The sequence below is a fragment of the Pristiophorus japonicus genome, chromosome 3, assembly GCF_044704955.1.
Source record: "Pristiophorus japonicus isolate sPriJap1 chromosome 3, sPriJap1.hap1, whole genome shotgun sequence".
Classification (NCBI taxonomy): Eukaryota; Metazoa; Chordata; class Chondrichthyes; family Pristiophoridae; genus Pristiophorus; species Pristiophorus japonicus.
The window spans coordinates 223704082-223729204 of NC_091979.1; the positions used below are offsets into that span (position 1 = coordinate 223704082).

General features: G+C 54.7%; 2 protein-coding genes across 6 annotated transcripts in view; one reads left to right on the forward strand and one right to left on the reverse strand.

The window, feature by feature from the left end:
* The window catches only part of LOC139260128 (poly(A)-specific ribonuclease PNLDC1-like), a 166785-nt gene that overhangs the window by 73007 nt on the left and 68655 nt on the right, over positions 1-25123 (reverse strand). For all 5 annotated transcript variants that reach the window (XM_070876318.1, XM_070876319.1, XM_070876320.1 and 2 more), the window contains 4 exons: positions 24656-24793; positions 24400-24469; positions 13762-13847; positions 4406-4461 (listed from right to left, as the gene is read on the reverse strand). In XM_070876318.1, the coding sequence (XP_070732419.1) occupies positions 4406-4461; positions 13762-13847; positions 24400-24469; positions 24656-24793 (350 nt within the window). The remainder of the gene's footprint in view (positions 1-4405; positions 4462-13761; positions 13848-24399; positions 24470-24655; positions 24794-25123) is intronic.
* Positions 15235-17709, forward strand: LOC139260422 (putative uncharacterized protein DDB_G0271982; the record flags this gene model as incomplete). Its single annotated transcript, XM_070876987.1, has 4 exons — positions 15235-15342; positions 16813-16869; positions 17448-17478; positions 17666-17709. Coding segments are annotated over 4 exons (240 nt in total), but the record flags the coding sequence as incomplete, so codon positions are not given.

Genomic DNA, 25123 nt, shown 5'->3' on the forward strand with positions numbered 1-25123 from the left:
AAATATTACTTAAATGGTGATGGCTTGGGAAGTGTCGATGTACAGAGGGACCTGGGTGTCCTTGTATACCAGTCATTGAAAGCAAACATGCAGATGCAGCAAGCAGTTAGGAAGGCAAATGGTATGTTGGCCTTCATTGCAAGAGGATTTAAGTACAGGAGCAAGGATGTCTTACTACAGTTATACAGGGCCTTGGTGATACCGTACCTGGAGTATTATGTGCAGTTTTGGTCTCCTTACCGAAGAAAGGATATACTTGCCATAGAGAGTGTGCAGCGAAGGTTCACCAGATTGATTCCTGGGATGGGAGGACTGTTGTATGAGGAGACATTGGGTCGACTAGGTCTGTATTCACGAGACTTTAGAAGAATGAGAGGGGATCTCATTGAAGCATTTAAAATTCTGACTGGATTGGATAGACTGGATATGGGGAGGATGTTTCCCCTGGCTGGGAAGTCTAGAACAAGGGGTCACAGTTTCAGGATACAGGATAGGAAATTTAGGACCGAGATGAGGAGAAATGTTTTCACTCAGAGGGTGGTGAACCTGTGGAATTCTCTACCACAGAAGGCTGTGGAGGCCAAGTCACTGAATATATTTAAGAGGGAGATAGATAGATTTCTAAAGGCATCAAGGGGTATGGGGAAAAAGTGGGAATATGGTTTTGAGATAGAGGATCAGCCATGATCAAATTGAATGGTGTTGCCGACTCGAAGTGCGAATGGCCTACTACTGCTCCTATTTTCAATGTTTCTATCTCTGAAACCTCCTCCAGCCCTGCAACATACCCCGACTCGGTAACCTCCAACTGCTTTATAACCGTCCCTCGCTCTGTAACCTCCTTGTGGCCTTCAACCCTCCCAATTTCTGTTACCTCCTCCAACCCTCCACAACTCTGTACCATCCTCCAGCCATAAAAGCCTCCCTTTTTGTGTAACTTCCGCCAGCCCTACAACTCTCCTCTAATCAGTAACCTCCTCCAATGCTACAACACAATCCAACTCTGCAACCTCTTCCAGCCCTACACCCCTCCCCATCTCTGTAACTTTCTCCAGCCCTACACCCCTCCCTATCTCTATAATCTCCTCCAACCCTACACCCCTCCCGAACTCTGTAACCTCCTCTAGCCCTATACCCCTCCCTATCTCTGTAACCTCCTCCAACCCTGCACCCCTCCCTATCTCGGTAACCTCTTCCAGCCCTACACCCCTCCCTAGCTCTGTAACTTCCTACAACCTTCCCTATCTCTGTAACCTCCTCCAACCCTACAACCCTCCCTATCTCTAACCTCCTCCGGGCCTACAACTCTCCGTATCTCTGTAACCTCCTCCAGCCATACAATCCTCCCTATCTCTGCAACTTGCTACAGTCCTACATCTCTGTAACCTCCTCAAACCCTACAAGCCTCCGTACCTCTAACTTCCTCCAGCCCCTACAACTATTTTGTTGTATCTGTAAAATAATAAAACGTTAAATCAAGTGCCCCCTGGCTAAAAGGGGGGGTGGGGTGGGGGGGGGACACTAAAACCGACAGACTTAAACAAATGAAACGTTAGACATTATGTGGTTCAAATTAAAATTTGGTTGCTGTGGGTGATGATGCACTCCAATCCCTCCGGCACCCACCTCACGCGGAAGGCCGCGAGCGTACCGGTGGACACCGTGTGCTCCATCTCCAGGGACACCCTGGCTCGGATGTAAGCGCGGAAGAGAGGCAGGCAGTTGGGCTGAACGACCCCCTCAACCGCCCGCTGCCTGGACCTGTTGATGGCCCCTTGGACCATGCCCAGGAGCAGTCCTACGAGGAGGCCTTCCGACCTGCCCGCTCCCCTCCGCATAGGGTGCCCAAAGATCAAGAGCTGAAGTGCAACCAGAATTTGAGGAGCAGCCCCTTCAAATATTGCAAAAGGGGTTGCAACCTCGCACATTCCACATATACACGGAAGATGGACTCCTCTAGACCTCCTCTAGAAATTACAGGCGGCCTGAGAGCCCGTGAACCGACTTAAAAACTTATTGCACGGGACTGCTCCGTGCAACACCCGCCAGGCCAAGTCCCCAATAAATAGAGGGACTCAAGCACCTACAACCCTATCGCTGAAACCTCCTCGAGTTGCTACAACTATTTTAGTTGTGCACTTTAATCAAGTGCCCCCTGGTTAAAGGGGGGAGCACAATCCAAACACTTTCAAACAAGTGCCCCCTTGTTTTTTTTTTTTTGAGGGCACAAAAACACAAATTATACAAGTGCCCCCTGGCTAAAATGGGGGGGGGGGGGGGCATTAAAACTGACAAACATAGACAAATTAAACTTTAGGCATTAACAGATCAAATCAAAATTTGGTTGCCGGGGGTGGTGATGCACTCCAGTCCCTCCGGCGCCCACCTCTAGCGGAAGGCCATGAGCGTACCGGTGGACACCACGTGCTACATCGCCAAGGACACCCTGGCTCGGGTGTAACCGCGGAAGAGAGGCAGGCAGTCGGGCTGAACGAGCCCCTCGACCGCCCGCTGCCTGGACCGGTTGATGGCCCCCTTGGCCGTGCCCAGGAGCAGTCCTACGAGGAGGCCTTCCCCCCTACGCGCTCCCCTCCACACAGGGTGCCCAAAGATCAGGAGTGTGGGACTGAAGTGCAACCGTCATTTGAGGAGCAGTCCCTTCAGATATTATAAGAGGGGCTGCAACCTCGCATATTCCACATATACATCGAACACGGACTCCTCTAAACCACAGAAATTACAGGCGGCCTGGGAGCCCGTGAACCGACTTAAAAACTTATCGCAGGGGACTGCTCTGTGCAACACCCTCCAGGCCAAGTCCCCAATAAATAGAGGGACTCACGCATCGCTGAAACCTCCTCGAGCCGCTACAACCCTCCTTATCTTTGTAACCTCCACCATCGCTAAAAGCATCCCGCTCTCTCTAACCGCAGCCAGCCCTACAACCCTCGCAATCTTTCTAACCCTCACCAGACCTACAACCCTATCTCTGTAACCTCCTGCAGCCCTACAACCCTCACCAACTCGGTTACCTCCTCTAACTCTACAATGCACGCCAACTCTGTAACCTCCCCCAGGCCCTACCAACCTCCCTAATTCAATAACTTGCTACAGCCCTGCAGCCGACCCTCGTTCTGTAACCTCCTCCAGCCCTACAAACCTCCTTAACTCTGAAACCTCCTCCAGCTCTCCATCCTTCCCAATCTCTGAAACCTCCTCCAGCCCTCCATCCCTCCCAATCTCTGAAACCTCCTCCAGCCCTCCCAATCTCTGAAACCTCCTCCAGCCTTCCATCCCTCCCTGTCTCTTATCTCCTCCAGCCCTTAAATTCTTCCCATCTGTTTTAACCTCCTCCAACCCTACCACCTTCCACATTTCTGGAAACTCCAGCCCTACAACCCTCCATATCTCTGTAACCTCTTCCAGCCCTACAACCCTCCATATCTCTGTAACCTCCTCCAGCTCTACAACCCTCCATATCTCTGTAATCTCCTCCAGCCCTACAGCCCTCTCTACCTCTGTAACCTCCTTCATCCCCTACAACCCTCCGTATCTCGGTAACCTCCTCCAGCCGTACAACTCTCCTTATCTCTGTAACTTGCTACAGCCCTACAAACCACCCTATATCGGATATCTCCTCCAGCCCTACAACTCTTACCATCTCTGTATCCTCATCACATACAACCCTCGCTATCTGTAACCTCCCCTAGCCCTACAACCCTCTCTACCTCTGTAACCTCCTCCAGCCCCTACAACCCTCCCTATCTCTGTAACTTCCTCCAGCTCTACAAACCCCCCCCATCTCTAACGTCTTCCAGCCCTACAACACCCCCCAACATTATAAGCTCTTCCAGCCCAACAAACCAACCTCCCTCTGTAACGTCATGCAGCCCTTTACCCTCCCTATCTCTCCAACCTCCTACAGCCATACAACCCTCCCCAATTCTGTAACCTCCCCCAGCCCTACAATTGTATCCATCTCTATAACCTCCTCCAGCGCGACAACTCTCACTATCTCTATAACCTCCTCCTGCCCTACAAACCTCTCCATCTCTGTAAATTCCCCAGCCCCGACAACCCTCACCATCTCTGTAACTTCCCCAGCCCCTACAACCCTCAAGATCACTGCGCTCCTCCAATTCTGCCCGCTTGAGCACCCCGATTGTAATCGCTCCATCCTTGGTGGCTGTGCCTTCAACGGCCCAATCTCTGGAATTTCCCATCTAAACCTCTCCCTCCTCCTTTAAGGCCCTGTTTAACCCCACCCCCCCCCGCCTTTGACTAAACTTATGGTCACATGTCCCAATATCGCGGTGCCTGGATTTGATCCTTGGTTGCAGAGGGTGAAAGCGCAGTGTTTGAACCATTGCCCGCATCAACATTTCGAAATCTGATGTCCACTTACCTCTCCAGAGCAACGTGGAGTGCAATCAGATTAGAAATTCGGAAGGGCAAAAGTTCCTGTAAAAAACAAAAAATCATCATCTGTATCTGGGGAGATCCTTCTAACTCCTCTCTCTCACATTCCTATATCTGCGGTCGTGCTCGAACCCCTCTCTCTCACTCCTATATCTGAGGAGATCCCTTTAAATCCTCTCTCATGCTCCTGTATCTTGGGAGGTCCCGCTAACTCCATTCCCGCACTCCTGAATCTGGGGAGGTCCCTCTAACCCCATTCTCTCTCACTCCTTTATTTGGAGCAATCCCTCTAAACCCTCTCACACTCCTGTATCTGGTGAGGTCCCTCAAACGCCTCTCCCTCAAACCATTGTATCTGTGGAGGTTCCTCTAACCCCTCTTTCATACTCCTGTATCTCGGGAGATCCTCTAACCCCGATCTCAAACTCAGAGAGGGGCTAGAGGAACCCCCCCAGATAAAGGAGTGTGAGAGAGGAGTTAGAGCAACATCTCCAGATACAGAAGTTTGAGAGAGGGGTTGAAGGGACTTCCCGAGGGACAGGAGTGCATGACAGGGGTTAGAAGGACCTCTGGAGATGTTGCTCCAACTCCTCTCTCACACTCCTGTATCTGGGAAGGTCCCTTTAACCCCTCTTTCACAAATCTATACCTGAGGATGTCCCTCTACCCCTTCCTCACACTCCTGTATTTGGGGAGGTCCCTCTAACTCCTCCCTCACACTCCTGTATCTAGGCAGGTCTCTCTAGCCCAACCCTGTCTGACAGTGCTGTATCTGGAGGTTCCACTAACTTCTCTGTCACACTCCTATATCTGGGGGGGGGGGGTACCTCTAACCTCTCTCTCTTTCAAATCACTGTATCTGGGGAGGTCCCTCTAACCATTCTATCTTTCAAATCACTGTATCTGTGGAGGTTTCTCTAGCTCCACCGTCTCATTTTTGTATCTGCGGAGCTCACACTAACCTCTCATTCACAGTCCTGTTGCTGGGGAGGTCCCTCTAACCCCTGTCTCTCAAACTCCTGTATCTGTGGAGGTCCCTCTAGCCCCTTTCTGACACTGGTGTATCTGGAGGTCCCTTTAACTTCTGTCATACTCCTGTATCTGGGGAGATCCCTCTAACCTCTCTCTCTCGAACTTCTGTATCTGTGAAGTCCATCTAACCACTCTCTCACACTCCTGTATCTGGGAAGGTCTAACTAACCCCTCTCTCTTTCAAATCACTGTATCTGCGGAGGTTCTTCTAACCCCTTTCTCTAAACACCTGAATCGGGGGAGGTCCCTATAACCCTCTCTCACACTCCTGTATCTGGGGAGCTCACTCTAACCCCTCCCTCACACTACTGTATCTGGGGAGGTCCTCCAAACCTCTCTCTCAAACTTCTGTACCTGGCAGGTCCCTCTAACACCTCTCTCTCAAACTTCTGTATCTGGGGAGGTCCCTCTAACCCCTCTCTCACACATCTGTATCTGTGGAGGTCCCTCTAGCCCCTTTCTCACACACCTGTATCTGGGAAGGTCCCTCTAACCCCTCGCTCACACTCCTGTATAGAAACATAGAAAATAGATGCAGGAGTAGGCCATTCAGCCCTTCGAGCCTGCACCACCATTCAATAAGATCATAGCTGATCATTCACCTCAGTACCCCTTTCCTGCTCTCTCTCCATACCCCTTGATCCCTTTAGCCGTAAGGGCCATATCTAACTCCCTCTTCAATATATCTAACAAACTGGCATCAACAACTCTCTGCGGCAGGGAATTCCACAGGTTAACATCTCTCTGAGTGAAGAAGTTTCTCATCTCAGTCCTAAATGGCTTACCCCTTATCCTTAGACCGTGACCCTGGTTCTGGACTTCCCCAGCATCGGGAACATTCTTTCTGCATCTAACCTGTCAAGTCCCATCAGAATTTTATATATTTCTATGAGATCCCCTCTCATTCTTCTAAACTCTAGTGAATACAGACCCAGTCGATCCAGTCTCTCCTCATATGTCAGTCTTGCCATCCCGGGAATCAGTCTGGTGAACCTTCGCTGCACTCCCTCAATAGCAAGAACGTCCTTCCTCAGATTAGGAGACCAAAACTGAACACAATGTTCCAGGTGAGGCCTCACCAAGGCCCTGTACAACTGCACTAAGATCTCCCTGCTCCTATACTCAAATCCCCTAGCTATGAAAGCCAACATGCCATTTGCCTTCTTCACTGCCTGCTGCACCTGCATGCTAACTTTCAATGAATGATGTACCATGACACCCAGGTCTCGTTGCAGCTCCCCATTTCCTAATCTGCCACCATTCAGATAATATTCTGCTTCATGTTTTAGCCACCAAAGTGGATAACCTCACATTTATCCACATTATACTGCATCTGTCATGCATTTCCCCACTCACCTAACCTGTCCAAGTCACCCTGCAGCCCGTCAGCATCCTTCTCACAGCTGACACTGCCACCCAGCTTGGTGTCATTTGCAAACGTGAAGATATTACACTCAATTCCTTCATCTAAATCACTGATGTATATTGTAAATAGCTGTGGTCCCAGTGACTGAGCCCTGCGGCACTCCACTAGTCACTGCCTGCCATTCTGAAAAGGACCTGTTTATCCCGACACTTTGCTTCCTGTCTGCCAACCAGTTCTCTATCCACGTCAATACATTACCCCCAATACCATGTGCTTTAATTTTGCACACCAATCTCTTGTGTGGGACCTTGTCAAAATCCTTTTGAAAGTCAGATACACCACTTCCACTGGTTCTCCCTTGTCCACTCTACTAGTTACATCCTCAAAAAATTCTAGAAGATTTGTCAAGCATGATTTCCCTTTCATAAATCCATCCTGACTTGGACCGATCCTGTCACTGCTTTCCAAATGCGCTGCTATTTCACCTTTAATAATTGATTCCAACATTTTCCCCACTACTGATGTCAGGCTAACCGGTCTATGATTCCCCGTTTTCTCTCTCCCTCCTATTTTAAAAAGTGGTGTTACATTAGCTACCCTCCAGTCGATAGGAACTTATCCAGAGTTGATAGACTGTTGGAAAATGATCACCAATGCATTCACTATTTCTTGGGCCACTTCCTTAAGTACTCTGGGATGCAGACTATCAGGCCTTGGGGATTTATCGGTCTTCAATCCCATCAATTTCCCCAACACAATTTCCTGACTAATAAGGATTTCCTTCAATTCCTCCTTCTCGCTAGACCCTCGGTCCCCTAGTATTTCCAGAAGGTTATTTGTGTCTTCCTTCGTGAAGACAGAACCAAAGTATTTGTTCAATTGGTCTGCCATTTCTTTGTTCCCCATTATAAATTCACCTGATTCTGACTGCAAGGGACCTACATTTGTCTTCACTAATCTTTTTCTCTTCACATATCTATAGAGGTTTTTGCAGTCAGTTTTTATGTTCCCAGCAAGCTTCCTCTCATACTCTATTTTTCCCCTCCTAATTAAACTCTTTGTCCTCTTTTGCTGAATTCTAAATTTCTCCCAGTCCTCAGGTTTGCTGCTTTTTCTGGCCAATTTATATGCCACTTCCTTGGATTTAACACTATCCTTAATTTCCCTTGTTACCCACGGTTGAGCCACCTTCCCCGATTTATTTTTACTCCAGACAGGGATGTACAATTGTTGAAGTTCATCCATGTGATCTTTAACTGTCTGCCTTGCTTATCCACCATCAACCCTTTTAAGTATCATTTGCCAGTCTATTCTAGCCAATTCATGTCTCATACCATCGAAGTTACCTTTCCTTAAGTTCAGAACCCTAGTCCCTGAATTAACTGTGTCACTCTCGATCTTAATAAAGAATTCTACCATATTATGGTCACTCTTCCCCAAGGGGCCTCGCACAACAAGATTGCTAATTAGTCCTTTCTCATTACACAAAACCCAGTCTAGGATGGCCAGCCGTCTAGTTGGTTCCTCGACATATTGGTCGAGAAAACCATCCCTAATACACTCCAGGAAATTCTCCTGCACCGTATTGCTACCAGTTTGGTTAGCCCAATGTATATGTAGATTAAAGTCACCCATGATAACTGCTGTACCTTTATTGCACGCATCTCTAATTTCTTGTTTGATGCAGACCTCACTATTACTGTTTGGTCTGTACACAACTCCCACTAGCGTTTTCTGCCCTTTGGTATTCTGCAGCTCTACCCATACAGATTCCACATCACCCAAGCTAATGTCCTTCCTTACTATTGCGTTAATTTCCTCTTTAACTAGCAATGCTACCCCACCTCCTTTCCTTTCTGTCTATCCTTCCTGAATATTGAATATCCCTGGATGTTGAGTTCCCAGCCTTGGTCACCCTGGAGCCATGTCTCCGCAATCCCAATTATATCATATTCGTTAATAGCTGCCTGCACAGTTAATTCGTCCACCTTATTATGAATATTCCTTGCATTGAGGCTCAGAGCCTTCAGGCTTGTCTTTTTAACACACTTTGTCCCTTTAGACTTTTGCTTTAATGTGGCCCTTTTTGATTTTTGCCTTGGGTTTCTCTGCCCTCCACTTTTACTTTTCTTCTTTCTATCTTTTGCTTCTGCCCCATTTTACTTCCCTCTGTCTCCCTGCATAGGTTCCCATCCCCCGGCCATATTAGTTTAACCCCTCCCCAACAGCACGAGCAAACACTCCCCCTAGGACATTGGTTCCGGTCCTGCCCAGATGTAGACCGTCCGGTTTTAACTGGTCCCACACCCCCCAGAACAGGTTCCAATGTCCCAGGAATTTGAATCCCTCCCTCCTGCACCATTCCTCAAGCCACATATTCATCTTAGCTGTTCTGCAATTCCTACTCTGACTAGCACGTGGCACTGGTAGCAATCATGAGATTACTACCTTTGAGATCCTGCTTTTTAATTTAACTCCTAGCTCCCTAAATTCAGCTTGTAGGATCTCATCCCGTTTTTTACCTATATCGTTGGTACCTATATGCACCACAACAACTGGCTGTTCACCCTCCCCCTCCAAAATGTCCTGCAGCCACTCTGAGACATCCTTGACCCTTGCACCAGGGAGGCAACATACCATCCTGGAATCTCGATTGCGGCCGCAGAAACACCTATCTATTCCCCTTACAATAGAATCCCTACCACTATAGCTCTCCCACTCTTTTTCCTGCCCTCCTGTGCAGCAGAGCCACCTATGGTGCCATGAACTTGGCTACTGCTGCTATGTATCTGGGGAGTTCCCACCAACCACTCTCTCACACACTCCCATATCTGGAGGGGTCCCTCTAACTTCACTCTCACACTCTTGTATCTGGGGAGATCAATCTAATCTCGCTCTCTCTCTCACTCCTGTATCTGGGGAAGTCACTCTCACCCCTCTCTCTCACAGTCCTGTATTTGCGAAGCTCACTAACTCCTCTCTCTCACTCCTGTATCTGGGGAGGTCCCTCTAATGCCGCTCTCTCAAACTCCTGTATCTGCGGAGATCCCACAACCCACCTGTCACACACCTGTCCCTGGGGAGGTCACCCTATCCCCTCTCACGCACTCCTGTATCTGGGGAGGTCCCCATAACACCTGTCTCACACTCCTGTATCTGGGGAGGTCCCTATAACACCAGTCTCACACTCCTGTATCTGGGGAGGTCCCTATAACACTAGTCTCACACTCCTGTATCTGGGGACGTACTTTAAACCATCTCTCTCAAATTTCTGTATCTGGGGAGGTCCTTCTAACCCCTCTCTCACTCACCTGTACCTGGGGAGGTCCCTCTATCCCTCTCACGCACTCCTGTATCTGGCGAGATCCTTCGAACCCCTCGCTCTAAACTCCTTTATCTGGGGAGGTCCCTATAACACCTCGTTCAAACGCCTGTATCTGGCGAGGTCCTCTAAACACACTCTCACACACCTGTAACTAGAAAGGTCCCTATATCCTCTGTCCCTGGGGGGTCCTTCAACCCCTCTCTCACACTCCTATATCTGGGGAGGTCAGTCTAACCCCTCTCTCACCTGTATCGAGGGAGGTCTCTCTAACCCCACTCTCTCAAACTCTTGTATCAGGGGAGGTCCCTCTAACTCCTCTCATACTTTGGCATCTAGTGAGATCCCTCCAACCGATCTCTCTCAAACTCCTGTATCTGTGGAGGTCCCTATAGCCCGTCTCACACTCCTGTATCTGCGAAGCTCACTGTAACCCTTCTCTCACACTCCTATATCTGGAGAGGTCCTCTAAACTCTCTCTCTCTCTCTTTCTCACAACCTTCTGTATCTGGGGATGTCCCTCTAACCCCTCTCTCACAATCCTGTATCTGGGGAGGTCCCTATAACACATCTCTCACATTGCTGTATCTGGGGAGGTTCCTCTAACCCCTCTCTCACACTACTGTATTTGTGGAGGACCCTCTAACACCTCTCTCACATTCCTGTATCTGCTTAGGTCCCTCTAAACCCTCTTACACACTCCTGTATCTGGGGAGATCAATCTAACCCTTCTCTCTCAAATTCCTGTATCTGGGGAAGCCCTTCGAACCCCTCTCCCAGACTCCTGCATCTGGGGAGATCAATCTAATCCTCCTCTCTCAATTTCTTGTATCTGCGGAGATCCCTCTAACCCGTCTCTGACATTTCAGTATCTGGGGAGGTCCTCAAAACCCCTCTCTCTCTCTCAAACTACTGTATCTGTGGAGCTCCCACTAACACGACTTTCACACTTCTATATCTGGGGAAGTCCCTCTAACCACTCCCTCACACTCCTGTATATTGGGAGGTGCCTCTAATACCCGTCTGATACACTCTTGTACCTGGGGAGGTCCCTCTAACACACTCTCTCACTCCTCTATCCGAGGTGGTCCCTCTAACCCCTGACTCAAAAACTCCTGTAGCTGGGTAGGTCCCTCCAACTCCTCTCTCACATTCCTGTATCTGCGGAGCTCACTCTGAGGCCTCTCTCACGCTCTCCAAAACTGGGGAGTTCCCTCTAACCCCTGACTCTAAAACTCCTCTATCTGGGGAACACCCTCTAATCCCTCTCTCAAACTCCTGTATCTGGGGAGGTCCATCTGACCCATCTGTGACACTGCTCTATCTGGAGGTCTATATATCCACTCTCTCACACTCCTGTATCTGAGGAGGTCACTCTAACCTCCCTCTCTTACTCCTGTATTTGGGGTGGCCCCTCTAATCCCTCTCTCACACTCCTACATTTGCGAAGGGACTCTAATCCCTCTTTCTTAACATCCTGTATCTGGGAGGACCCTCGAACCCTGCTCGCTCAAACTGCTGTATCTGGGGAGGTCCCTCTAACTCCTCTCACACTCCTGTATCTGGGGAGGTCCGCCCAACTCCTCTCTTGCAATCCTCTATCTGCGGAGCTCACTCTAACCCCTCTCTCTCTCACTCCTGTATTTGGGGAGGTCCTCTAACCCCTCTCTCTCAAACTGCTGTATCTGGGGAGGTCCCTTTAACACCCCTCTCACACACTCTTGTACCTGGGGAGATCCCTCTAACACAACTCTCTCACCAATAGCAGTGCATTTGGAAAGCAGTGACAGGATTGGTCCAAGTCAGCATGGATTTATGAAAGGGAAATCATGCTTGACAAATCATGCTTGATGTAACGAGTAGAGTGGACAAGGGAGAACCAGTGTATGTGCTGTATTTGGACTTTAAAAAGGCTTTTGACAAGGTCCTACACAAGAGATTAGTGTGCAAAATTAAGGCACATGGTATTGGGGGTAATGTATTGACGTGGATAGAGAACTGGTTGGCAGACAGGAAGCAAAGAATGGGAATAAACGGGTCCTTTTCAGAATGGCAGGCAGTGACTAGTGGTGTACCGCAAGGTTCAATGCTGGGACCGCAGCTATTTACAATATACATTAATGATTTAGACGAAGGAGTTGAATGTAATATCTCCAAGTTTGCAGATGACACTAAGCTGGGTGGTAGTGTGAGCTGTGAGGAGGATGCTAGGAGGCTGCAGGGCGACTTGGACAGGTTAGGTGAATGGACAAATGCATGGCAGATGCAGTATAATGTGGATAAATGTGAGGCTATCCACTTTGGTGACAAAAACAGGAAGGCAGATTATCTGAATGGTGACAGATTAGGAAAAGGGGAGGTGCAATGAGACCTGGGTGTCATGGTACATCAGTCACTGAAAGTTGGCATGCAGGTACAGCAGGCAGTAAAGAAAGCAAATGGTATGTTGGCTTTCATAGCGAGGGGATTTGAATATAGGAGCAGGGAGGTCTTACTGCAGTTGTACAGGGAGTCTTGGTGAGGCCACACCTTGAATATTGTGTACAGTTTTAGTCTCCTAATCTGAGGAAGGACATTCTTGCTATTGAGGGAGTGCAGCGAAGGTTCACCAGACTGATTCCCGGAATGCAGGACTTACATATGAAGAAAGACTGGATCGACTAGGCTTATATTCACTGGAATTTAGAAGAATGAGAGGGGATCTCATAAAAACATATACAATTCTGATAGGTTAGATGCGGGTAGAATGTTCCCGATGTTGGGAAAGTCTAGAACCAGGGATCACAGTCTAAGGATAAGGGGTATGCCATTTAGGACTCAGAGAAGTGTGAACCTGTGGAATTCTCTACCACAGAAAGTTGTTGAGGTCAGTTCAAAAGGGAGTTAGATATGGCCCTTACGGCTAAAGGGATCAAGAGGTATGGAGAGAAAGCAGGAATGGGGTACTGAAGGAATGATCAGCCATGATCATATCGAATGGTGGTGCAGGCTCGAAGGGCCGAATGACCTACTCCTGCACCTATTTTCTATGTTTCCTATATCTGGGATTTCCTCCAATCCCTCCCAAACACTCCTGTATCTGGGGAGTCCCTCTTACCCCTCCCTCACACACCTGTGCCTGGGGAGGTTCCTCTAACGACTCCTTCACACTCCTGTATATTGGGAGGTCCCTTTAACGCTACTCTCATACTCCTATATCCGAGGAAGTCCCTCTAACTCCTGACTCAAAAACTCACGTATCTAGGTAGGTCCCTCCAACCCTTCTCTCTCACATTCCTGTATCTGGGGAGTTCCTTATAACCCATCTCTCTCAAACCACTGTATCTGAGGAAGTCCCTCCAACCCTTCTCTCACATTCCTGTATCTGAGGAGATCCCTCTAACCCATCTGTGACTCTGCTGTATCTGGGGAGGATCCTCTAAACTCTCTTTCTCAAACTCCGTTATGGGGAGGACCCTCTAACTCCTGTATCTGGGGAGGTCCCTCGAGTCACTGTCTCACACATTTGTGTCTGGGATGATCAATCTAATCCCCCTCGTTCACACACTCCCGTATCTGAAGAGGTCCCTCTAACTTCTCTCTCACACGTGTGTGTCCGGTTAGGGTAGAGTGAATTGTTTACCTGTTTTGTCCGCTTGCTGATGTGCTTGGTGTCGAACACTGAGGGGAAGAGCTGGTGAACATTGCTCTTAAACTCAACAAAACTCTCTGAGGGGAAAGCAGAGAGAGAGATTCAGGGAGATGTATGGGAATGGCACAGTTAGGACAGAGAGTGATTTCAAGCGACAGAGAGGGAGAGAGAGAGAGAGAGAGAGAGACACAGACAAAGAGAAAGGCAGAGAGAGCGCGAGGGCGAGACACAGAGAGAGAGCGAGACAAAGAGAAAGGCAGAGAGAGCGTGAGAGAGAGAGAGGGAGAGAGGGAGAGAGGGAGAGGAGAGAGAGACAAAGAGAAAGAGGGGCAAAATTAACCCCTCGCCCCGACTGGGGGCGGTAACCTTTCAAGGCTGGGACTGTGATAGCATAGCCCGGAAGTCCTGCCCCCAGTATGGAATTGGGCCGTACGCCTCTCAAAGAAATTGCAACGCCGTGCCTGGCACTCCGCTTCCTGTGGGGGCAGGTCCTGGGGCAGCACCACGGCGCTTAGTCTAGCGCTACGTGCAGCAGGCCAGCTTCCATTAAAGGGGAGGCCGCTATGCACTCTGCAGGCCGCCACTAGTCACCAGGGACACGATCGACCGGGCCAGCCAGCAGCCCGGCACCCAAAATCCACGCACAGGCAACTTCCACCTTTCAAGATTAAGTTCGGGACCTGGAATATTAGGTCCTTCTTTGAAACACCTGTGAACTTTTTGGCATGGAAGTGGGTCATCCTCGACTCGATGATGATGACCCAAAGCGGAGGGCCAGTGTGCACGATGGTGATGTGGTCAACGCGAGGGCCACCATTGTCGGGTCAACCCAAGAGTTAGCCAACAAATAAAAATGGCAGCCCAGGGGGCTAAGGCCTCCCTTTTAAGGGGCACCCCAGCGGCGGATGTCCACCAGCTTCACAACCCATGGGGTGGATTGGGGCAGTGAGGGGTGAGAGCGCACGGCGATTACCTCATCGCTGGGGACGCTGCCGGGTCAACAACCCCCAAACCTCCGGGGCAATTACCCGCGAGGCGGAGACGCCCCCTTTCCCCCTTAGCGCCTCCGGGGATCTATAAAAAGGGCAATTTCGCCCCAAGAGAGAATATAAAATAACAGACTTATGAAACAAGAGCGGGAAAGGGAATAATGAAAGATGGGAAGAGAAAAAGAGAGAGACAGAGAGAGGGAAACAGAGACAAACAGACAGAATGTGAGAGGGAGAGGGAGAGGGGGACAGAGAGGGCGAGAGAGAGGGTGAGGGCGAGAGGGCGAGAGAGGGGGAGAAAGAGAGAGAGGGAGAAAGAGAGAGATGGAGAAAGGGAGAGAGAGATGGAGAAAGAGAGAGAGAGAGAGAGAGAGAGAGAGAGAGAGATGGAGAGAGAGAGAGATGGAGAGAGAGAGAGAGAGAGATGGAGAGAGAGAGATGGAGAGAGAGAGAGAGAGATGGAGAGAGAGTGAGAGAGATGGAGAGAGAGAGAGAGATGGAGAGAGAGAGAGAGATGGAGAGAGAGAGAGAGAGAGAGATGGAGAGAGAGAGAGAGATGGAGAGAGAGAGAGAGATGGAGAGAGAGAGAGAGATGGAGAGAGAGAGAGAGATGGAGAGAGAGAGAGAGAGGAAGAGAGAGGGAGACACAGAGAGAGTGAGAGTGAGACAGAGGGAGAAAGAGAGACAGAGATTGAGAGAGACAGACCGAGTGAGAGCGAGGCAGACAGAGTAACAAAACAGAGAGAGGGAGAGAGGGAGAGAAAGAGAGAAAGAGAGAAAGAGAGAAAGAGAGAAAGAGAGAAAGAGAGAAAGAGAGAAAGAAAGAGAGAAAGAGAGAAAGAGAGAAAGAGAGAAAGAGAGAAAGAGAGAGAGAGAGAGAGAGAGGGAGAGAGGGAGAGAGGGAGAGACGGAAAGAGAGAGGGAGAGACGGAAAGAGAGTGAGTGACATCGGGAGAGTGAGAGACAAAGACAAAGCGAGAGATTCAGACAGACAGACAGGGAGAGAGAAACAGAGACAGAGTGAGAGAGACAGAAAGACAGAATGAAAGAGAGAGAGAGAGAGAGAGAGAGCGCGAGCGAGCGAGACATACAGAGATTGCGACAGAGAAAGGGAGAGAGGGGGAAAGAGAGAGCTAGAGCGCGAGCAAGAGAGGGGGACAGAGAGAGAGCGCGAGAGATGGAAACAGAGTGAGAGGGAGTGAGAGAGCGAGGGAGTGAGAGAGCGAGGGAGTGAGAGAGCGAGGGAGTGAGAGAGCGAGGGAGTGAGAGAGCGAGGGAGTGAGAGAGCGAGGGAGTGAGAGAGTGAGAGGGAGTGAGTGAGGAGACAGCGAGCGCAAGACAGAGAGCGAGCGCGCGAGACAGAGAGCGCGAGCGCGGGACAGAGGGCGCGAGCGCGAGACAGAGAGCGCGAGACAGAGAGCGCCAGCGCGGGACAGAGAGCGCCAGCGCCAGCGCGGGACAGAGAGCGCCAGCGCGAGACAGAGAGCGCGAGCGCGAGACAGAGAGCGCGAGAGCGAGACAGAGAGCGCGAGAGCGAGACAGAGAGCGCGAGATCGAGACAGAGAGCGCGAGATCGAGAGCGAGAGCGAGACAGAGAGCGCGAGATCGAGAGCGCGAGAGCGAGAGCGAGAGCGCGACAGAGAGCGCGAGAGCGCGACAGAGAGCGCAAGAGCGAGACAGAGAGCGCGAGAGCGAGAGCGCGAGAGCGAGAGCGAGAGCGAGACAGAGAGCGCGAGATCGAGAGCGAGAGCGCGAGATCGAGAGCGAGAGCGCGAGCGAGACAGAGAGCGCGAGCGAGACAGAGAGCGCGAGCGAGACAGAGAGCGCGAGCGAGACAGAGAGCGCGAGCGAGACAGAGAGCGCGAGCGAGACAGAGAGCGAGACAGAGAGCGAGACAGAGAGCGAGACAGAGAGCGAGACAGAGAGCGAGAGCGAGAGCGAGAGCGAGACAGAGAGCGCGAAAGCGAGAGCGAGACAGAGAGCGAGACAGAGAGCGCGAGAGCGAGACAGAGAGCGCGAGAGCGAGAGAGAGACAGAGAGCGCGAGAGCGAGACAGAGAGCGCGAGAGCGAGAGCGAGACAGAGAGCGCGAGAGCGAGAGAGAGACAGAGAGCGCGAGAGCGAGAGCGAGACAGAGAGCGCGAGAGCGAGAGCGAGACAGAGAGCGCGAGAGAGCGCGAGAGCGAGAGAGAGAGCGAGACAGAGCGCGAGAGCGAGACAGAGCGCGAGAGCGAGACAGAGAGCGCGAGAGCGAGAGCGAGACAGAGAGCGCGAGAGCGAGAGCGAGACAGAGAGCGCGAGAGCGAGAGCGAGACAGAGAGCGCGAGAGCGAGAGCGAGACAGAGAGCGCGAGAGCGAGAGCGAGACAGAGAGCGCGAGAGCGAGAGCGAGACAGAGAGCGCGAGAGCGAGAGCGAGACAGAGAGCGCGAGAGCGAGAGCGAGACAGAGAGCGCGAGAGCGAGAGCGAGACAGAGAGCGCGAGAGCGAGAGCGAGACAGAGAGCGCGAGAGCGAGAGCGAGACAGAGAGCGCGAGAGCGAGAGCGAGACAGAGAGCGCGAGAGCGAGAGCGAGACAGAGAGCGCGAGAGCGAGAGCGAGACAGAGAGCGCGAGAGCGAGAGCGAGACAGAGAGCGCGAGCGAGAGCGAGACAGAGAGCGCGAGAGCGAGAGCGAGACAGAGAGCGCGAGCGAGAGCGAGACAGAGAGCGCGAGAGCGAGAGCGAGACAGAGAGCGCGAGAGCGAGCGCGAGACAGAGAGCGCGAGCGAGACAGAGAGAGCGAGAGCGAGAGCGAGAGCGAGACAGAGAGCGCGAGAGAGACAGAGAGACAGAGAGCGCGAGAGCGAGACAGAGATCGCGAGATCGAGAGCGAGACAGAGAGCGCGAGAGCGAGAGCGAGACAGAGAGCGCGAGAGCGAGAGCGAGACAGAGCGCGAGAGCGAGACAGAGAGCGCGAGAGAGACAGAGAGCGCGAGAGCGAGAGCGAGACAGAGAGCGCGAGAGCGAGAGCGAGACAGAGAGCGCGAGAGCGAGAGCGAGACAGAGAGCGCGAGAGCGAGAGCGAGAGCGAGACAGAGAGCGCGAGAGCGAGAGCGAGACAGAGAGCGAGAGCGAGAGCGAGAGCGAGACAGAGAGCGCGAGAGCGAGACAGAGAGCGCGAGAGCGAGACAGAGATCGTGAGAGCGAGACAGAGAGCGCGAGAGCGAGAGCGAGACAGAGAGCGCGAGAGCGAGAGCGAGACAGAGAGCGCGAGAGCGAGACAGAGAGCGCGAGAGCGAGAGCGAGACAGAGAGCGCGAGAGCGAGAGCGAGACAGAGAGCGCGAGAGCGAGAGCGAGACAGAGAGCGCGAGAGCGAGAGCGAGACAGAGAGCGCGAGAGCGAGAGCGAGACAGAGAGCGAGAGCGAGAGCGAGATCGAGAGCGAGAGAGAGAGAGAGCGCGAGAGCGAGACAGAGATCGCGAGAGCGAGAGCGAGACAGAGAGCGAGAGCGAGATCGAGAGCGAGACAGAGAGCGCGAGAGCGAGAGCGAGACAGAGAGCGAGAGCGAGAGCGAGACAGAGAGCGCGAGACCGAGAGCGAGAGCGAGACAGAGAGCGCGAGAGCGAGAGCGAGACAGAGAGCGCGAGATCGAGAGCGAGACAGAGAGCGCGAGAGCGAGAGAGAGACAGAGAGCGCGAGAGCGAGACAGAGAGTGCGAGATCGAGAGCGAGACAGAGAGCGCGAGATCGAGAGCGAGAGAGAGAGCGCGAGATCGAGAGCGAGAGCGAGACAGAGAGCGCGAGAGAGAGTGCGAGAGAGACAGAGAGCGCGAGAGAGAGTGCGAGAGAGACAGAGAGCGCGAGCGCGAGAGCGAGACAGAGAGCGCGAGAGCGAGACAGAGAGCGCGAGAGCGAGACAGAGATCACGAGAGCGAGACAGAGATCACGAGAGCGAGACAGAGATCACGAGAGCGAGACAGAGAGAGAGACAGAGAGCGCGAGCGCGAGAGCGAGACAGAGAGCGCGAGAGCGAGACAGAGCGCGCGAGAGCGAGACAGAGCGCGCGAGAGCGAGACAGAGAGCGGGACAGAGAGCGCGAGAGCGAGACAGAGAGCGCGAGACAGAGAGCGCGAGAGCGAGACAGAGAGCGCGCGAGAGCACGAGACAGAGAGCGCGAGACAGAGAGCGCGAGACAGAGAGCGCGAGACAGAGAGCGCGAGACAGAGAGCGCGAGACAGAGAGCGCGAGACAGAGAGCGCGAGAGCGAGACAGAGAGCGCGAGAGCGAGACAGAGAGCGCGAGAGCGAGACAGAGAGCGCGAGACAAAGAGCGCGAGACAAAGAGCGCGAGACAGAGAGCGCGAGAGCGACAGAGAGCGCGATCGAGACAGAGAGCGCGATCGAGACAGAGAGCGCGATCGAGACAGAGAGCGCGAGCGAGACAGAGAGCGCGCGAGCGAGACAGAGAGAGCGCGAGCCGAGACAGAGAGCGCGAGAGCGAGAGCGAGACAGAGAGCGCGAGAGCGAGAGCGAGACAGAGAGCGCGAGAGCGAGAGCGAGACAGAGAGCGCGAGCGAGAGCGAGACAGAGAGCGCGAGAGCGAGAGCGAGACAGAGAGCGCGAGAGCGAGACAGAGAGCGCGAGAGCGAGAGCGAGACAGAGAGCGCGAGAGCGAGCGCGAGACAGAGAGCGCGAGCGCGAGAGCGAGACAGTGAGCGCGAGCGAGACAGAGAGAGCGAGAGCGAGAGCGAGAGCGAGACAGAGAGCGCGAGAGAGACAGAGACAGAGAGCGCGAGAGCGAGACAGAGATCGCGAGATCGAGAGCGAGACAGAGAGCGCGAGAGCGAGAGCGAGACAGAGAGCGCGAGAGCGAGAGCGAGACAGAGAGCGCGAGAGCGAGAGCGAGACAGAGAGCGCGAGAGAGACAGAGAGTGCGAGAGCGAGAGCGAGACAGAGAGCGCGAGAGCGAGAGCGAGACAGAGAGCGCGAGAGCGAGAGCGAGACAGAGAGCGAGAGCGAGAGCGAGAGCGAGAGCGAGAGCGAGAGCGAGAGCGAGACAGAGAGCGCGAGAGCGAGATAGAGAGCGCGAGAGCGAGACAGAGATCGTGAGAGCGAGACAGAGAGCGCGAGAGCGAGAGCGAGACAGAGAGCGCGAGAGCGAGAGCGAGACAGAGAGCGCGAGAGCGAGACAGAGAGCGCGAGAGCGAGAGCGAGAGAGAGCGCGAGAGCGAGACAGAGATCGCGAGAGCGAGAGCGAGACAGAGCGAGATCGAGAGCGAGACAGAGAGCGCGAGAGCGAGAGCGAGACAGAGAGCGAGAGCGAGATCGAGATCGAGAGCGAGAGCGAGACAGAGAGCGCGAGAGCGAGAGCGAGAGCGAGACAGAGAGCGCGAGAGCGAGAGCGAGACAGAGAGCGCGAGAGCGAGAGAGAGACAGAGAGCGAGAGAGAGACAGAGAGCGCGAGAGCGAGAGCGAGACAGAGAGCGCGAGACCGAGAGCGAGAGCGAGACAGAGAGCGCGAGAGCGAGAGCGAGACAGAGAGCGCGAGATCGAGAGCGAGACAGAGAGCGCGAGAGCGAGAGAGAGACAGAGAGCGCGAGAGCGAGACAGAGAGTGCGAGATCGAGAGCGAGACAGAGAGCGCGAGATCGAGAGCGAGAGAGAGAGCGCGAGATCGAGAGCGAGAGCGAGACAGAGAGCGCGAGAGAGAGTGCGAGAGAGACAGAGAGCGCGAGCGCGAGAGCGAGACAGAGAGCGCGAGAGCGAGACAGAGAGCGCGAGAGCGAGACAGAGATCACGAGAGCGAGACAGAGATCACGAGAGCGAGACAGAGAGCGAGACAAGAGAGCGCGAGAGCGAGACAGAGAGAGAGACAGAGAGCGCGAGCGCGAGAGCGAGACAGAGAGCGCGAGAGCGAGACAGAGCGCGCGAGAGCGAGACAGAGCGCGCGAGAGCGAGACAGAGAGCGGGACAGAGAGCGCGAGAGCGAGACAGAGAGCGCGAGACAGAGAGCGCGAGAGCGAGACAGAGAGCGCGAGAGCGCGAGACAGAGAGCGCGAGACAGAGAGCGCGAGACAGAGAGCGCGAGAGCGAGACAGAGAGCGCGAGACAGAGAGCGCGAGAGCGAGACAGAGAGCGCGAGAGCGAGACAGAGAGCGCGTGAGAGCGCGAGACAGAGAGCGCGAGACAGAGAGCGCGAGACAGAGAGCGCGAGACAGAGAGCGCGAGAGCGAGGCAGAGAGCGCGCGAGTCGAGACAGAGCGCGCGAGAGCGAGACAGAGAGCGCGAGAGCGAGACAGAGCGCGCGAGAGCGAGACAGAGCGCGCGAGAGCGAGACAGAGCGCGCGAGAGCGAGACAGAGCGCGCGAGAGCGAGACAGAGCGCGCGAGAGCGAGACAGAGAGCGGGACAGAGAGCGCGAGAGCGAGACAGAGAGCGCGAGACAGAGAGTGCGAGAGCGAGACAGAGAGCGCGCGAGAGCACGAGACAGAGAGCGCGAGACAGAGAGCGCGAGACAGAGAGCGCGAGACAGAGAGCGCGAGAGCGAGACAGAGAGCGCGAGAGCGAGACAGAGAGCGCGAGAGCGAGACAGAGAGCGCGAGACAGAGAGCGCGAGACAAAGAGCGCGAGACAGAGAGCGCGAGACAGAGAGCGCGAGAGCGACAGAGAGCGCGATCGAGACAGAGAGCGCGATCGAGACAGAGAGCGCGAGCGAGACAGAGAGCGCGCGAGCGAGACAGAGAGAGCGCGAGCCGAGACAGAGAGCGCGCGAGTCGAGACAGAGAGCGCGCGAGTCGAGACAGAGAGCGCGAGAGCGAGGCAGAGAGCGCGCGAGTCGAGACAGAGCGCGCGAGAGCGAGACAGAGAGCGCGAGAGCGAGACAGAGAGCGCGAGACAGAGAGCGCGAGAGCGAGACAGAGAGCGCGAGAGCGAGACAGAGAGCGCGAGAGCGAGAGCGAGAGCGAGAGAGCGCGAGAGCGAGACAGAGAGCACGAGACAGAGAGCACGAGACAGAGAGCACGAGACAGAGAGCACGAGACAGAGAGCACGAGACAGAGAGCACGAGACAGAGAGCACGAGACAGAGAGCACGAGACAGAGAGCACGAGACAGAGAGCACGAGACAGAGAGCACGAGACAGAGAGCACGAGACAGAGAGCACGAGACAGAGAGCACGAGACAGAGAGCACGAGACAGAGAGCACGAGACAGAGAGCACGAGCGCGAGAGCGAGACAGAGCCAGACACAGAGAGCGAGAGGGACAGAGTGGGAGGGAGCGCGAGATGGACGGAGCGGGAGGGAGCGCGAGAGGGGCAGAGCGGGAGGGACAGAGCGAGACGGAGCGGGAGGGAGCGCGAGAGGGACAGAGCGAGACATAGCGCGAGACAGAGCGCGAGAGAGCGAGACAGAGAGCGCGAGTGCGCGAGACAGAGCGCGAGAGCGCGAGACAGAGCGCAAGCGAGACAGAGAGCACGAGACAGAGAGCACGAGACAGAGAGCACGAGACAGAGAGCGAGCGCGAGAGCGAGACAGAGCCAGACACAGAGAGCGAGAGGGACAGAGTGGGAGGGAGCGCGAGATGGACAGAGCGGGAGGGAGCGCGAGAGGGACGGAGCGGGAGGGAGCGCGAGAGGGGCAGAGCGGGAGGGGCAGAGCGAGACGGAGCGGGAAGAGCGCGAGAGGGACAGAGCGGGAGGGAGCGCGAGAGGGACAGAGCGGGAGGGAGCGCGAGAGGGACAGAGCGAGACAGAGCGGGAGGGAGCGCGAGAGGGACAGAGCGGGAGGGAGCGCGAGAGGGACAGAGCGAGACAGAGCGGGAGGGAGCTCGAGAGGGACAGAGCGAGACAGAGCGGGAGGGAGCTCGAGAGGGACAGAGCGAGACAGAGCGGGAGGGAGACAGAGCGGGAGGGAGCGCGAGAGGGACAGAGCGAGACAGAGCGGGAGGGAGCTCGAGAGGGACAGAGCGAGACAGAGCGGGAGGGAGCTCGAGAGGGACAGAGCGGGAGGGAGCGCGAGAGGGACAGAGCGGGAGGGAGCGCGAGAGGGACAGAGCGGGAGGGAGCGCGAGAGGGACAGAGCGGGAGGGAGCGCGAGAGGGACAGAGCGGGAGGGAGCGCGAGAGGGACAGAGCGGGAGGGAGCGCGAGAGGGACAGAGCGGGAGGGAGCGCGAGAGGGACAGAGCGGGAGGGAGCGCGAGAGGGACAGAGCGGGAGGGAGCGCGAGAGGGACAGAGCGGGAGGGAGCGCGAGAGGGACAGAGCGGGAGGGAGCACGAGAGGGACAGCGCGGGAGGGAGCTCGAGAGGGACAGAGCGAGACAGAGCGGGAGGGAGCGCGAGAGGGACAGAGCGGGAGGGAGCGCGAGAGGGACAGAGCGGGAGGGAGCGCGAGAGGGACAGAGCGGGAGGGAGCGCGAGAGGGACAGAGCGGGAGGGAGCGCGAGAGGGACAGAGCGGGAGGGAGCGCGAGAGGGACAGAGCGGGAGGGAGCGCGAGAGGGACAGAGCGGGAGGGAGCGCGAGAGGGACAGAGCGGGAGGGAGCGCGAGAGGGACAGAGCGGGAGGGAGCGCGAGAGGGACAGAGCGGGAGGGAGCGCGAGAGGGACAGAGCGGGAGGGAGCGCGAGAGGGACAGAGCGGGAGGGAGCGCGAGAGGGACAGAGCGGGAGGGAGCGCGAGAGGGACAGAGCGGGAGGGAGCGCGAGAGGGACAGAGCGGGAGGGAGCGCGAGAGGGACAGAGCGGGAGGGAGCGCGAGAGGGACAGAGCGGGAGGGAGCGCGAGAGGGACAGAGCGGGAGGGAGCGCGAGAGGGACAGAGCGGGAGGGAGCGCGAGAGGGACAGAGCGGGAGGGAGCGCGAGAGGGACAGAGCGGGAGGGAGCGCGAGAGGGACAGAGCGGGAGGGAGCGCGAGAGGGACAGAGCGGGAGGGAGCGCGAGAGGGACAGAGCGGGAGGGAGCGCGAGAGGGACAGAGCGGGAGGGAGCGCGAGAGGGACAGAGCGGGAGGGAGCGCGAGAGGGACAGAGCGGGAGGGAGAGCGAGAGGGACAGAGCGGGAGGGAGAGCGGGAGGGACAGAGCGGGAGGGAGCGCGAAAGTCAGGCAGGGAGCGCGAGACAGAGGGAACAAGAGACAGAGAGCGCGAGACAGAGAGAGAAAGAGATAAAGAGGGAGACAGAGAGTGAGCCAGAGCGACCGAGAGAGAGAGAGAGAGAGAGAGAGCGACAGAGAGAGAGAGAGAGAGAGAGAGAGAGAGAGAGAGAGCGACCGAGAGAGAGAGAGAGAGAGAGAGCGACCGAGAGAGAGAGAGAGAGCGCGACCGAGAGAGAGACCGAGAGAGAGAGAGAGCGACCGAGAGAGAGAGAGCGACCGAGAGAGAGAGCGACCGAGAGACCGAGAGAGAGACAGAGAGGAAGAGAGAGAGACAGAGAGGGAGAGAGAGAGACAGAGAGGGAGAGAGAGAGAGACAGAGAGGGAGAGAGAGAGAGACAGAGAGAAAAAGGGAGAGACTGAGAGAGATAGAGACCGAGAGAGAGAGAGACCGAGAGAGGGACAGTGAGAGACTGAGAGGGAGACCAAGAGAGAGAGAGACAGAGAGGGAGAGAGAGAGAGGCAGATCGAGAGGATGGACTAAGTTTTGAGGTGTATTTGAGGAGGGGTTCCCCAGTACCTGGGAGTGGTCTGTAAAACTTGTCGTGAATATACATCAGGTCGAGTAACATGTTGTGTCCAACCATCGGCTGCAGAGAAAGAAAAGATCATCAGATTTTCCACCCAACAATCTACTCAACCTCGCCAGCACCAATAACTGAACATTGGCATGGGTTAGATAGATACAGTGTACCGCTCCCTCGACATTACCCTGACTGTGTGTCCCCTACTTTTTCCCCACTGTTAGCGGGGTCATCCCTCTCTGCACTCCGTACCTTGTTGGCCTCAACCAGCACACGGAAAACCCGGGTAAATCCCAGCACCGCCTCCAGCACCAGCTCAATACTGCAACTGTCTCTCGCCGACCTCTCCAACTGCGTCCTCTTGGAGGAACTCACCTTGTGAACCACAACCTGAGAGAGAGACAGAGAACGGAGAGAGTGAGAGAGACAGAGAACGGAGAGAGTGAGAGAGACAGAGAACGGAGAGAATGAGAGAGACAGAGAACGGAGAGAGTGAGAGAGACAGAGAACGGAGAGAGTGAGAGAGACAGAGAACGGAGAGAGTGTGAGAGACAGAGACGGAGAGTGTGAGATACAGAGACGGAGAGAGCGAGGTCGAGAGCGAGAGAGAGAGAGAAAGAGAAAGAGCAAAAGAGAAAGAGAAAATGTGGAGAGAAAGGGAGATGTAGAGACAGAGTGCGAGAGAGACAGCGAGAGTGCAAGAGACAGTGAGGGGAAGAG